The sequence below is a fragment of the Bufo gargarizans genome, chromosome 9, assembly GCF_014858855.1.
Source record: "Bufo gargarizans isolate SCDJY-AF-19 chromosome 9, ASM1485885v1, whole genome shotgun sequence".
Lineage (NCBI taxonomy): Eukaryota > Metazoa > Chordata > Amphibia > Anura > Bufonidae > Bufo > Bufo gargarizans.
Genome location: NC_058088.1, coordinates 64104701 through 64117710, shown reverse-complemented (window position 1 = coordinate 64117710; position 13010 = coordinate 64104701). Strand labels below are relative to the sequence as shown.

Here is a 13010-nt window from a genome sequence, read left to right as displayed (position 1 = left end):
TGTAAGGTAGAACACGTCTCTTTGTCTGTATTCTTGCGTGGTGGGGGACGGTAGTAAGAGCTTCAAGTGGCAATCGGTCATCATCTCTTTCTTTCTTTTGCTCCTTTTAGTCACTGGGGGACAGAAGACACCCAACCAAAGACGGTTTTTTGGGGGGGAAGAAGAAGATTAGTCTGACGTATTCATCTGAATCCTTCCTGATAACAACAAAAAGAAAAAAGAAAAATTTAATCTCATTGGGGAATTTTTACAAGCAAACTGGGATCTATGAGTGGAAAGGTGATCAAAGCGAAGGAGGATAAAGATGCTTCTAAGGGTAAGCAGCTCCTCAACTTAATTGGAAAGAGTCCTTTGAGCAGGTGGTGACCTTTGTTGATTTTATACCTTTAACCTTTCGTGGTGACTATGTCTTCTTGACCTGGAAAGCAAAACAAATGCACATTGCTTTGTATGGTATATGCTACATGCCTACAGGAAGAAGTGTGCTCACCCTGTGGGGGCTGGGGCCATGCTGCAGATGCCCCTGGTGTTTAGAAGTTGTACGCAGGCTACGTTGTCCATGCAGGAGAAGGAAATATGTGGACATCTCAAGGGTTACTAGACCTAAAGTGAGCAGCATGTGAAACATTTCACCTACAGTATGCATGTGAGGTGTCCATGGATCGTCTCGGCTTTGGACACACAGTATGTATGATAAAGTAGTGGACAGTGGGCAGACATTTTTCTGGACTTCTGATGGATTGTCCCCACCATCAACCTCTCCGTGGAATGGCTGCTCACAGAGAACACTAGCCCGTAGACTTTAGCATTAGCGTCCTTTTCAGCATGTGCTACTTGTCATATGTGGCGGTCTTCCTATGTTTCTACCTAGGGGGGCTCACGGTGTTAGGCCCCCCCTATAGGTGATGTAGCAGACCATGTGTGGTGACATGAAGCAATCAGCTGGTCTTCTGTAGGATCAATAATGGTAATCTTCCAGTGTCACATGAAGAAGTCTCTCCCTACAGAGGGAGGCTTGAGCTTTCTGTAAGAATCGGATGCTTGCTCTGGTGTGTTCCCCCCCATTACCATGCAGTCGACTGGCTGTGCTGCTGGATGTAAACTGGGTGACAATTGCCATGGAGACAAGGAGGGCAGGAGGGGGTGGGGAGGAGAGGTAGATTACACTGCCACTGCATTACTGTCATTTGCATCCTGAGCACCAGCAGCGGCGGGGGAGCAGGCCCAGGTGCTCAGCAAGTTTACCCCAGACACAATAAGAAGCAGAACCGAGCTCCGAATACTGACGATTAGTCATTATTACTCCTCGTCGGTTGTAAACTTTTCTAAGAGATAATAATAAGCAATAAATAACTGGTTTAGCAAATGATCCGTGTGATTGATCTGACAGTGTGGTAACAGGAGCAGCGTGTGTGATATTCTGGGGGCAATTTCTATCTATGTCATATCTATCAATTATCTATCTATCTATTTATCTATCTATGTCATAGCTATCAATTATCTATCTATGTCATAGCTATCAATTATCTATCTATCTATCTAATATATATCTATTATCTATCTATGTCATAGCTATCAATTATCTATCTATCTATCTAATATATATCTATTATCTATCTATGTCATAGCTATCAATTATCTATCTATCTATATATTATCTATCTATTTATCTATCTATGTCATAGCTATCAATTATCTATATATCTATTTATCTATCTATTATCTATCTATGTCATAGCTATCAATTATCTATCTATTTATCTATCTATGTCATATCTATCATCTATCTATCTATCTATCTATCTATCTATCATCTATCTATCTATCTATCTATCTATCTATCATCATGGGCGCAAAACCATTTTAGAAAAATGTTAAAATCTATTTATATCTATGAATAAATCTATCTATCTATCGAATATCAATCTGTTTACCTTTCCATAAACATGGACACAATGTCGAACAAATGCTACATTCTATCTATGTATGTGTCTATACATCTCATACCTATATTTTATCTATAAATGTGGGCGATTTCCAGTCACCAGTATTGGTAAAATCCATTCAATTTTATTTTTTCTCCATTAAAAGCTGTTACAAAAATAACTTTATATATCTACCGATTTGTTTAATATCTATCTATCTATCTATCTATCTATCTATCTATCTATCTATCCCATATCTATTTATCTATCTATCCCATATCTATCTATCTATATCTATCTATCTATCTATCTATCTATCTATCTATCTATCTATCATCAATCTGTTTAACTTTCTATAAACATGGACACAATGTCAAACAAATGCTACATTCTATCTATGTATGTGTCTATACATCTCATACCTATATTCTATCTATCTATCTATCTATCTATCTATCTATCTATCTATCAAATATCTATCTATCTATCTAATATCTATCTGTCTATCTATGTCAGTTCACACAGTTGCTTAGTAAACCGAGCCTAAATGTGACAGACAAGACTCAATAATATTATCTAATACTCAGTAAGTAACCAAATAAGTTTGGGCCAAACCTCGGCGGCGGCGGCTGCGGCTGGACGTTCGGTTAGGCGCAGTGGTACACACTCTTGACTACATTTCTGTCACATATTAGCTTACTTTGTGCTAACACTTTTCTGTCATCCGAGCTGTCCACAGAATTGTCAGTAAAACATACAAATGTAAAATTATAATTCAGTGGTAAAATTCCAGCGACTAATGTCAAAGGACTTGTATTTATGAATATTATCTCCAGTAATAAAAGTAGAAGTCGCATTCTTGCTGCATATAGCGTGTACCCCTGTGCTGCAGTGCACTATGTGCGCACATGCTGCCATCTCCACAGAATACATTCAAATCCAAAATTCCATTTGATGCAATGATGCTGCAATAAGCCCTGTCTGCATGTGTCTTCTGCCGAAGGTCTAGGGATGACACCTCTGCATGGCAGGTGACCGCAGCGCCAACAGATATCAGCATGGCGATACAGTTCTCTCCTGGGTTAGAATTTGCTCAATGTATTGGAAATATCTATATCATATTTGTGTTAAATCTATCTATTATCTATCTATCTATTTATTATCTATCTATCTATTATCTATCTATCTATTATCTATCTATCTATTTATTATCTATCTATCTATTACCTATATATCTATATATCTATTATCTATCTATTATCTATCTATCTATTATCTATCTATCTATCTATCTATCTATCTATCTATCTATCCGTCTGTCTATCTATCTATTTATCTATCTATCTATCTATCTATCTATTATCTATCTATCTGTCTATCTATTTATCCGTCTGTCTATCTATCGATCGATCTATCTATCTATCTATCTATCTATCTATCTCTCTATCTATCATCTATCTATCTATCTATCTATCTAGCACTCCCGAGAGTAAAAATAAAACTCTTTCATTCATCCAAGTGAAAAAAGTGATGTTTCCTTCCTGTTACAGGACCTCACACAGAAGAATGAAATAGTTTTTCTTTTTACTTTTGTGGACTGTGAATTATTACAATTCCTAAGATATCTATCTGTCTATCTACATCTATGAATATATTTACATATCTATCTATGTACAGGTGAAACTCCAAAAATTTGAATATCATGCAAAAGTCCATTTATTTCAGTAATGCAACTTAAAAGGAATTGCATTAATGCAGCTTAAAATTAGAATTTTGTGAAAAGGTTCAATATTCTAGGCTCAAAGTGTCGCACTCTAGTCAGCTAATTATTCCATACCCCCTGAGCAAAGGGGACCTCAAAATTGAGACTTTGGGGTTTCATAAGCTGTAAGCCATAATCATCCAAATTATAACAAATTACGGCTTGAAATATCTCACTTTGCCTGTAATGAGTCTTTCTCATATGTTAGTTTCACCTTTTAAGTTGCATTACTGAAATAAATAAACTTTGCACAATATTCAAATTTTTTGTTTCACCTGTATCTATGTATATATTTACATATCTATCTATCTATCCATCTATCTGTCTGTCTGTCTGTCTATCTATCTATATATCTATGTAGTTATCAATGTATTTCCTTCTACGTGGCAACATTGAATGAAAACCATTTCCAGGGTCAGGAATGAGACCCTATTCATCGTGTTTCATGAGTACGGTATTAGTTGAATACCATTATGTATAATGCAGGAATACATTTTGAATTGAACAATTGTAAAATAATAATGCATTGAAATACAATGGAGAATGCTGCAGGTTCCAAATACTAAAATGTTAGAATAAAAGCTACTGTAATACTGAAAGCACAATACCTATAAAGTAGGAACACGCGGTTTCAATAAAATGTATGGTTATTATTCTAGCTACTGTATATCTTACAAAAAAGTAAATTTAAATACGAAAAACAATCCCCCATCCCCCGGACACCATAGTGCACACTCATTGAACAGTCTTTGGGGCTGCTGGTCTCCATGCACTGGTGTTTCTAGTATAAATGTTCTTTGACAGAACAGGAAACAGGTTTGGAATTAGTAAAGTGTCTGTAAGGACAACCTGACAGTGTTAATGGAGAGAACGTATCGGTACAGACTATAGCTTTTACTGCGCGCTAAAGTAGGTGTTTGGTGCCGGCATTGCCTATGGGACACTGTGCTTTGTGCTAATTTTACGACGTCATTTAAGCTGTGGTTCTTGGTAATCATTTTCTAGAATATTACACTTCTGTATAAAAATGCTGCCGCGAGTCTTTTTAGCGTATTCGTATAGGGCAGGGGTAATTAGTTTGGCTATTGATATATCAGCAATAAGAACACGTAAAAAGACGTTAAAGAGGACCTTTCACTACTCTACAAACTAAAAACTAACTAGATCAGTGGGCAGAGCGGTGCCCAGGGGTCCCCCTGCACTTACTAGTAAGTCTGGGCGCCGCTCCGTTCGCCCGGTATAGGCTCCGGTGTCTGCGCTCCCTCTGACTGATTTCTTGTAGGAGGCGTGTCCCTTGCTGCACTGCTGGCCAATCGCAGCGCACAGCTCAAAGCCAGGCTATGAGCTGTGCGCTGCGATTGGCCAGCAGTGCAGCAAGGGACACGCCTCCTACAAGAAATCAGTCAGAGGGAGCGCAGACACCGGAGCCTATACCGGGCGAACGGAGCGGCGCCCAGGCATACTAGTAAGTGCAGGGGGACCCCTGGGCGCCGCTCTGCCCACTGATCTAGTTAGTTTGTAGAGTAGTGAAAGGTCCTCTTTAACATTAGTCAGGTATGAGAAAGAACATTGTCCTGCTGCTGACCAATCCTGCGCTGCTCGTTTTATTCGTACCGGTTACAAGGGGTAAATGCTAAAATTTTACCAGGGGTGCCCACGACCAGCATGGCAAAATTTCCTTCTTTCCTCCTCCGCTCTCCTTAAACTAGACCTGGCATCTTTCTATATAGCATTCTTGTAATATAACAGGAGGGGTCTTCAGTCTAGTAGTGGTTAAAGGGAATATTGCAAAAAAATAAATATTGTTTAAATCATATTTTTATGTTAAACATGTTCTATTTTTTTTTTTTTTTGTAGCTATGTCGTTATCATCACAAGCAGAATTACAATGACAAGTAACACCTCTATATAGATAACACAGGATCCACCCTTCGCAATATAGGATATCATTGCTTATCAGCTCTGCACAGGTTATAGAGTATGCCTAGAAAACTCTCCCATGGGAGTCAATGGGGTCTCCTCTTCTCAATTTTCTGTGGCCCATGTAGTTGCTCTCAAAAGACAGGAGATCTTTACATACTTTAGGCCTAGTGGCCATTGTAAAAATTGCAGGATTATATTATTTTTTAATAAAAACAGTGACATAAAAAAAAAAAAATGATCACCCAAAATTCAAAAAAATATGTTTAACATAAAAATGTGATTTAAACAATAGGTCATCTTCTGATGACACATTCCCTTTAATACCTAATATTGATAGTTGTCTAGGGTGGCAAAGGCTTCAAAGGCAGTCTGCCATTGGTTTTTTGCCATTAGCACCGCTATATAATCATAAAAGTAAGTAAGCATATCAAAGTTTCTATTTGTGCAGGTAGAGTAAGTGAGAAAAGATGAGGTATGATAGTGGGGGGACAGTAGAGACCTCAATCCAAAGCAAGGAGCTGGTGAGGAACCACTGACAAAGAACCAGGAACCTCCCTAGAAAAATCTGTGCCCAGAAGACACTGGCCATCTAATCAGCATGTTGTGCAAGGTTGTTTTAAACTTCATTTTCTCACTTATATTACCTGTGGAAACTTAGGCATATAGGTATATAGGTATTGAACTTGCCTCTAAGATTCCAACTATTGGTGTTTTAAAGGTGCGGAAGGCTAAAACCTACTGATAAATGATATTTTTGGGTAGTTATTGGAATACCTAACATTGCTGCAGGTATAGCATGGTTTAGTGGTTAGTATTACTTAATATTACATAATAATATAATGATATGGTTATAAGAGTATGGTTTAAGATGATGAAGGCGCTAATGATGGAAGTCTAGGGTAGAAAAGTATACCTATAATTAAATTTTATTAAAACGTATGAAGTGTTTGAAGGAGCTCTGTCGTTCTGAAGTTACAGAAATGTCAGATGATAATATAATATAAAATGAAACTGCATTAAAAATGTAATTTTGGACCAAATAAAGCAGAACCAAGATCAGACTGGTCCATTAGAGATCCTCTGGTTGGTTTAAGCTCTGATAAGGGCCCCTAAGTTCTGCTAATGGGCAGTTACTGTACATTTAGAGCAGACCTTGGAACCAATAAACAAGTCAGGGGTGGACATACCATATGTGCAGTTTGTAAAGCTGTAGGAGGGTCCAGTAGAAAAATGGGACTATTAACATCTTATATATAAAAAAAAAAAACACTAACACATCCTATGTCTACTTCACTGATGGTAAAGGACTGTTAACTTTTCTCATAGTTGTTAAGAGCAGGACCTCAGAATAATTTTCTCTGGTGGACTCAAGGAACTTCAGTCCGATGCTAGGCATAATTGCCACTAGGGCAGTACTAGAGGTACTGCTGTCGGGGGCCTAACCACGTAGTGGACTCATCTGCTAACTAACTTTCATGAGAAGGAGCCTGGCAGGGAGAGTGAAAACAATGCCAGAAGTTTATATTGGTTGGCATCCAGGTATTGAAGACCCCACCAGTCGTTAAAACGAAGGTGCCAGAAGTTCTTGGAAAGCCGCTGTGCCTCTTCAGTCACGTTTGGCATTTTTTCCACTGCCTGTTAGCTTTCATCAGTTTATTTCAGATGATGGGTGGAAAAATGTCGAAGGAGAACAGCACTCAATGCTTAATCTAACTGTTCAGGGCTCAGAAATGTCTAATTATGTAGCGAAGCAATGGAAAACGAATGTGAAATAAATGCAAAGATCTTGAGGGCAGGTCATTCTTTAGACTTCTTCCCGAGGATACAGTCATTGCCAGCAGTGAGTGGGACAGGATCTGCCTTGTCCTCTGTATAAAGAACCATTTCCTCTGCTATTTATTGCATGATTGATAAGGAGACTACTTATTTTACAGATGAGGCAGGTAATGTCCCTACTCATAAAACACCACCAGAAAGTGATTAGTGTATTTTGACCCAGCGGGCAATAACAATGAGAAACAGTTAATGTCTATAATAAATCTATATAATGCGTGTTCTTTGTGAATATTTTTCTTCATTTATATTGTATATATCCTATTACTTTGCCCAATATTTGGACAGGATAAGGGTGGATCAATGATAAACATGTACAGTATCAATATAGGGGAGGGATGCCCACTACAGTACCACAATCGTTTCTCCTCCATTCAGTTGTATAGGTTATTGACAGCAAATCCCTGCTTACACAGGGCAAAGCCACCTATAGTCGGGCATCATTCATTCTGAATAAAAGATGCCGTTGGTTGACAAACAAGCACAATTAGGTTGGTCAATTACTGGCAACGAGTGTTTCTTCAAATCCTTTTTTCTGAAAATTGGCACAAAAAGTTGGCAGTGTAATACAGTCTTAGCCTGTACTATGATCCAGGGCACAACAGTGTCTTCTAACGACTACTCGGTCCAATCAATATAATATTCACTTCAGTTTCATGACGTCCTCCATTATGATGGTGTTGAAACTACTATGATGGGGCTGTAATCCAGAGCAGAATTCCTAGTACTGCAGCTGAAATCTCTCATTACAAAAATAATTAAATGAATTAATTTTAATTTATTGAGCAATGCTTGGTTTTACGATGTTTTGAGCTTATTTGAGAAAATGAAATTGCAACATTTTGTATTTTTTCCTCACTCACTCTAGTTTTGAAAAAAAAGTGGGTGGGAAAGTCTGTGGGGAATAGTCTCTTGAGCGGATTTAAGACAAATTTATCATAAAAGTCATAAAACTGTTACTCCAGTAAAGGGTGGTGTAGAACGTGGAGTAACATCTAAGGACAGAAGTGTTAGGTTTACAAGGAGGTTTTGAAGGCAGGCTTTTCAGCCAAAGCCAGAAGTGGATCCAGAGGGAAGGAGAAATATAAGTCCATCCTTTATATTTCCGATTCCTTTCAAATATACTTCTGGCTTTGGCTAAAAAAAAATGCAGGAAATCGGTCTCAAAACCTCCTCCAAAAAAATGTGTGAACATACCCTCTGGGGGTAGAAAAGTGGAGTGTACTTAGCTGTTTTGTCAGTGGAGTAGGATTTTTGTTCAAATGTATGATGTTTATGCAACATTTTTTATCCAGCTTGCGCCATTGCTGGGATTTTACATTTACTATGGGTGGAGTCTAATTTTAACTAAATTTATCACTTGCAAAATTTTTCAATGTTGCATAAAAAGTCGCAAGTCCATTTCAGCTCTGTGCTGGAGTAGAAACTGAATAATTTTAATAAATATTTTACGTCACACTTTCCAAAAGCCAATTTTTTTATTTTTTTTTCGTTCATGAATCTGCACGTGGGCTTGTACTTTGTGGTCATCATTTAATATTCTGTATGATGCAGCGGGATACTGAAAAAAAATTCTACATTTTACGAGTAAATTCAAAAAATTTACAAAAATGACACGTCACCTTTATCCTGTGAGCCAATGCAATGTCAAGTTTATATTGTTTGACTTAAGTTTTAATACTTTTAAAAAAATGTTTATTTTACTATGTTCAGACATCCATGACCTTTTTATATTTCTGTCTATGGCTCATTTTTGTGGAGCAATCTGTAGTTTTTATTGATATAATGTATAAAATTATGATCACTTTTTATAATTTTTTGGGGGGTGCTGACGAAGCTTAAATTACATGGTAGCCTATGTATTAATCAGCCACAGTTTCATGTGTTGTGGCTTCTTTTTTCTTAGAGTTAGGCTAGGTCTACACGACGACAGTTGTCGCGCGACATTTTGTTGCACCAATGTCGCGCAACAATTTTTATAATGGCAGTCTATGGTGTCGCACTGCAACATGCGACATGCTGCGACTGCGACGCGACAGTCGCAGAAAATCCATTCAAGATGGATTTTTCTGCGACTGTCGCGTCGCAGTCGCAACATGTCGCATGTTGCAGTGCGACACCATAGACTGCCATTATAAAAATTGTCGCGCGACTTTTTGTCGCGCAACAAATGTCGTCTTGTAGACCTAGCCTAAATCCTACTTAGCATGCAACATTTTGAAAGCACCACTACCACAGTCTAGGCACCTCACCTTTCACAAACTGCACCTGTTTCCAATCACACCAAAATTATGAACAGGAGTGCTACAGTTGATAAATTTGGCGCAAAAAAAAAATTGTTAAGCAGCAGGCAAAAACATAACTTCAGAACTTTTTTTTTTACCCATTTAGACTTAAAGGGGTTGTCCAGGTTCAGAGCTGAACCTGGACAGCCCTCCATTTTCACCCCAGCAGCCCCCCTGACATGAGCATCGGAGCAGTTCATGCTCCGATGCTCTCCTTTGCCCTGCGCTAAATCGCGCAGGGCAAAGGCATTTTTCAGAGTTCCGGTGACGTACCGGGCTCTCTATGGGGCTGACAGGCAGCCCGGTGACGTCACCGGCACTGATGGGCGGGATTTAGCGCTGCCCTAGCCAGTAAAACGGCTAGGGCAGAGCTAAAGCCCGCCCCTCAGAGCCGGTGACGTCACCGAACACACTGCTGGGCGGAAGTTACCGCCCGGCAGTGTGTTATTAAAAACACAAGAGCCTGTGCCCTGCGCGATCTAGCGCAGGGCACAGGAGCGCATCGGAGCATGAGATGCTCCGATGCTAGGCTCAGGGGGGCTGCCGGGGTGAAAATAACGGTATGTCCGGGTTCAGCTCTGAACCCGGACAACCTCTTTAAAGGGGTTGGCTGATTTCATACATTAGGGGTATATCACTAGGAAATGCAAAGTAAATGAAAGCACAGTCTACTCTCCTTCACTTTGCGGGCACTGCTCTAGAGATAGGTGCGGGTCCCAGAGGTGGGACCCGCCCCTATCAGACATTGGGGGCATATCTTAGCAATATGCCCCCAATGTATGAAATGGGCCAACCCCTTTAAATATGCGTTGATTTTATCAAATATTGTAACATTTGATAAATGTGGCACAAATTACGGCAACACAGACGCCTGCAAAGCTCCTGCCAGACAGTGGGCCGCAATAAAAAGTGATATACTTTATGTGTGGAAATGGAGAGAAGTTCATAATTTTCGACTTGGCTGACAAAGCAATAGCTTGTACGGAGAGAAAGAGTAATTAGTCTAATAGCATTATAATAAGGAGAATGTGATACAGACATTGCACTCTTACATCTTGCATCCCTTTGATGATAAGGACAGAATACAATTGACAAAATCTTTAATGGGTCCTGGGAGTATACTGTACATTATGCCTGTTTGAAGTGTCAGTGGGAAACTATTACAGGTGTAATGTTTTTTCTTGTCGGGACTGAATCTGAATGACTTAAGATGTTAAAGAAGTATTTTCCATTTTCTTTAAAAACATCTGTTATGCACTACGGGCATTTTAAGCTCAAAATTAGCGGAAGTTCCCATTAATATTTCTTTTTAATACATTGTTATTGAATGTTTTATTCTGGTCATTTCATGCATCACTGAAGAAAATTATATGAAAAGTAATATGAGCATTTTATAATACTCTTTATGTCGGGATCTCTTGTGCAGGCTTCAAAAACATATTGATTATCTAGAAGTTTTTTTACACAATATATAGCAAATACGATGAAAAAGGACCGTGTGAAAGATGCTGCCTAAAAATATCAGAATTATCCCCATCCTTATTTCCTTAAGGAGACTCCAGTAAAAATAAAAAAATAAAATTACATTTCCAAAACACTCTTGGTGCCCTGTGTCTCATATTGCCAGCTGCAGAGCTTCTTTTCTGTAATCCCAGATGGCCCCAGCTCTTATCAGACTACCTGATGCATCCTGTGCATTTGGTCGTCTAAGACTAGGGAAGAACAAATTGACTTCGGATAAAGCATCCAAAGTTGATTTGCATAAAACTTTGTTCCAATACTGTATGGAGAAGGAGCTCCGTACAGTATTATAATGTATTGGCTCCGATGAGCCGAAGTTATTGCTTTGCGAAGTCTCGCAAGTGTTACCTTGGAACCGAACCCGAGTTCGGGATATTGTTTTTTACAGTACAAATTAATTTATAAAGTTATTGCACGAAGTCTCGTATGGAGCTCCTGCTCCGTACAGTATTAGAACAAAGTTCTATGCGAATTGACTTTGGATGTTTCCTCCGAAGTCGATTTGCTCATTCTTATCTAAGACCCATTCTGCTGCTTTCGGTTTGGCCAGCCCTACTCACATGAGCAGTGTTGGCCAATCCAAGCAGGGCTAGACAAGCAGGAAGTGTCTTGAACTACCAAATGCATCTGGTAGTCTGAGAACTGGTGCTGCCATCTTGGATGACAGAAGAGGAACACAAGTTTTGAAGGATCTGCAGGCAAAAAGAAAAAAAAGGAGGTCACCGGGTAAGTGATCTGTTCGTTACCCAGTTAATGGGATTTTTTTTCTTTAACCAGAGGGTCACTTTAAAATGAGTTGTCTAGTTTGCAAAACCCATTTTCGAAACACTTGCTGCCAGGTTCCTCCACAGATTAAACTGACCTTTGGATCTTAAAGCAGAGGAACACCCTGTGACCAATCTCATTAGAGGGTCCTTCTAACGAAAATGGATTGCCCAATGAGGACAACCACTTGTTGGCCACTTTCTGCTGTTCTTCTGTAGATGACTTTATGGCACCTACTAATATAACCTTTGATCATATTTTGCACCATTTTCTGTACTTCATATGGTATGCCCTTTTGGCCAACCCTTTTGGGCCGTCTACACAGAGATCATGCCAACAACATGACTGCTGATGGAGGGTCATGTGACCAGGCAAATCTATTCATCTCCATTACAATACTCTGCACTATGTTAGAATGGAGAAGCCTCAGTGATGTGTCCAGTCACATGACCCTCCATCCGCGGCTATCTTATGGAAGGACCTCTATGTGGACATCTGAAAGATCTGCCCAGCAAAGGGAAATGGCTTGTGAAGTATAGCAAATAGCACATAATATTAAGAAAAGCTATATTAGTAAGTGCCATATAGTTATCTTACCTACACATTAGTCAACAGTAGCCAGAAAGTGACCAACCTCTTCTTTCAGTATTTTGTGGTTATAGGATCTATTAAAGCTTAAAGGGGTTGTCTAGTTTCAGAAAAACAGGACAATCCTCAGATTTAACTTGCAAAAAAGAACTGGTAAGTACTTATTTGAAAGATCCCATGCCACTATTCCAGTTCCCACAGCCGTTCTCTATTTACCCAGGTGCAGTAGTGACCTCATATTGTCAACACATGACCGCTGCAGCCAATTACTGGCCTCTTCAGGTGCACCACTGAGGCCAGTAATTGGCTGCAGTAGTCACATGTTGTCAAATGATGTCCCTGCTGCAGTACTTACTAGTAGGGATGAGCGAACTCGAACTGTATAGTTCGGGTTCGTACCGAATTTTG

The 13010-nt window shown here is 39.2% G+C and overlaps 1 protein-coding gene across 3 annotated transcripts in view; it reads left to right on the top strand.

The window, feature by feature from the left end:
* FGF13 (fibroblast growth factor 13) overlaps positions 1-13010 on the top strand; it is a 409233-nt gene that overhangs the window by 64387 nt on the left and 331836 nt on the right. For all 3 annotated transcript variants that reach the window (XM_044268270.1, XM_044268272.1, XM_044268269.1), the window contains exon 2: positions 111-316. In XM_044268270.1, coding sequence (XP_044124205.1) covers positions 268-316 — 49 coding nt within the window. In that variant the 5' untranslated portion in view covers positions 111-267. The remainder of the gene's footprint in view (positions 1-110; positions 317-13010) is intronic.